This window comes from Echinops telfairi, unplaced genomic scaffold (genome assembly GCF_000313985.2).
Source record: "Echinops telfairi isolate 266 unplaced genomic scaffold, ASM31398v2 ScPeMD7_655;HRSCAF=1070, whole genome shotgun sequence".
NCBI classification, from domain to species: domain Eukaryota; kingdom Metazoa; phylum Chordata; class Mammalia; order Afrosoricida; family Tenrecidae; genus Echinops; species Echinops telfairi.
In genome coordinates, this window is record NW_022104553.1 from 23,307,395 (window position 1) to 23,308,322 (window position 928).

General features: G+C 55.3%; 1 protein-coding gene across 1 annotated transcript in view; it reads left to right on the plus strand.

Moving 5' to 3' along the window:
- The first annotated feature begins 827 nt into the window (after positions 1–827).
- Positions 828–928, plus strand: part of CABP5 (calcium binding protein 5) — a 14,270-nt gene continuing 14,169 nt past the window's right edge. The window contains exon 1 of the mRNA XM_004710626.1: positions 828–890. Coding sequence (XP_004710683.1) covers positions 828–890 — 63 coding nt within the window. The remainder of the gene's footprint in view (positions 891–928) is intronic.

The window sequence follows — 928 nt, forward strand, 5'->3', positions numbered from 1 at the left end:
TAGCACCCCTTCTTCCTCTTCCTCCTTGTCCTCCCTTTACTTCTTCTCCATCCTTTATATTTTCTTTATCTTCTGTGGAGCGTGTGCTTGCGGGATTCTGAGGTTGGGAGAAAGACTCCGGGGTGGGGCACTTGGAGATGCTCAGTTGAATGAAACACTGTCTGGCTGGGTGCCATCCTCCAACAGTTCCTATGTTGGAGCCCCTTGTTAGAGCCACTGTGTTGACCCATGTTGACACGGAGTTTTTCTCTTCTTCAAAGACCCCCCTCTAGGAAGAAGGAAGAGGTGGGCCCCTTCTGGAAAAGTTAGCTACTGAAAATGCTATTCATAGCAGGGGACCATCGGGCCAACTCGAGAGACCTTCATTTGTACACAGTCCCTCACGTACCCTGAAAAGCTCCTTGGGGGATCAGAGGCCATCTCTGTCCTCTCCTTGTCCGCAGGGGCCTGACGCAGAGCGGGCCATCTGAATGCTTATTGGGCTATCAAATGATGGAGCTCCATCCGTGGGTGTAATCCCCGTTTCCAGATGATCTCTCCAATCTATTTGGGGGGATAAAAGGTCAGAGCCTGAGACTGTCTCACTGGAGCCAGATGGGGAGGCAGGAACAGCTCTGACCCCTCCCCAGCCCAACGAGAGCTTTCCACCCAGCTGTCACAGCTCTGAGACACAAGGACGGAGGGCGCGGTCGACAAAGGTAGGCCAACTTGGCCGAAGGAGTGGCAGGGACGATAAGAAGGCCACACCAAGGGGGAACGGGAAGAAGGGGGGCGCTGCCCTCTTGAGCCTGGTGCCTGGTGATCTTTGTCCTGCTCCCCCAAACTCCATGCAGTTCCCCGTGGGTCCCGCCTGCATCTTCTTGAGAAAAGGCATTGCGGAGAAGCAGCGGGTAAGGAGGAGTTTGGTGGGGAGAGGCGGTGGGCAGGG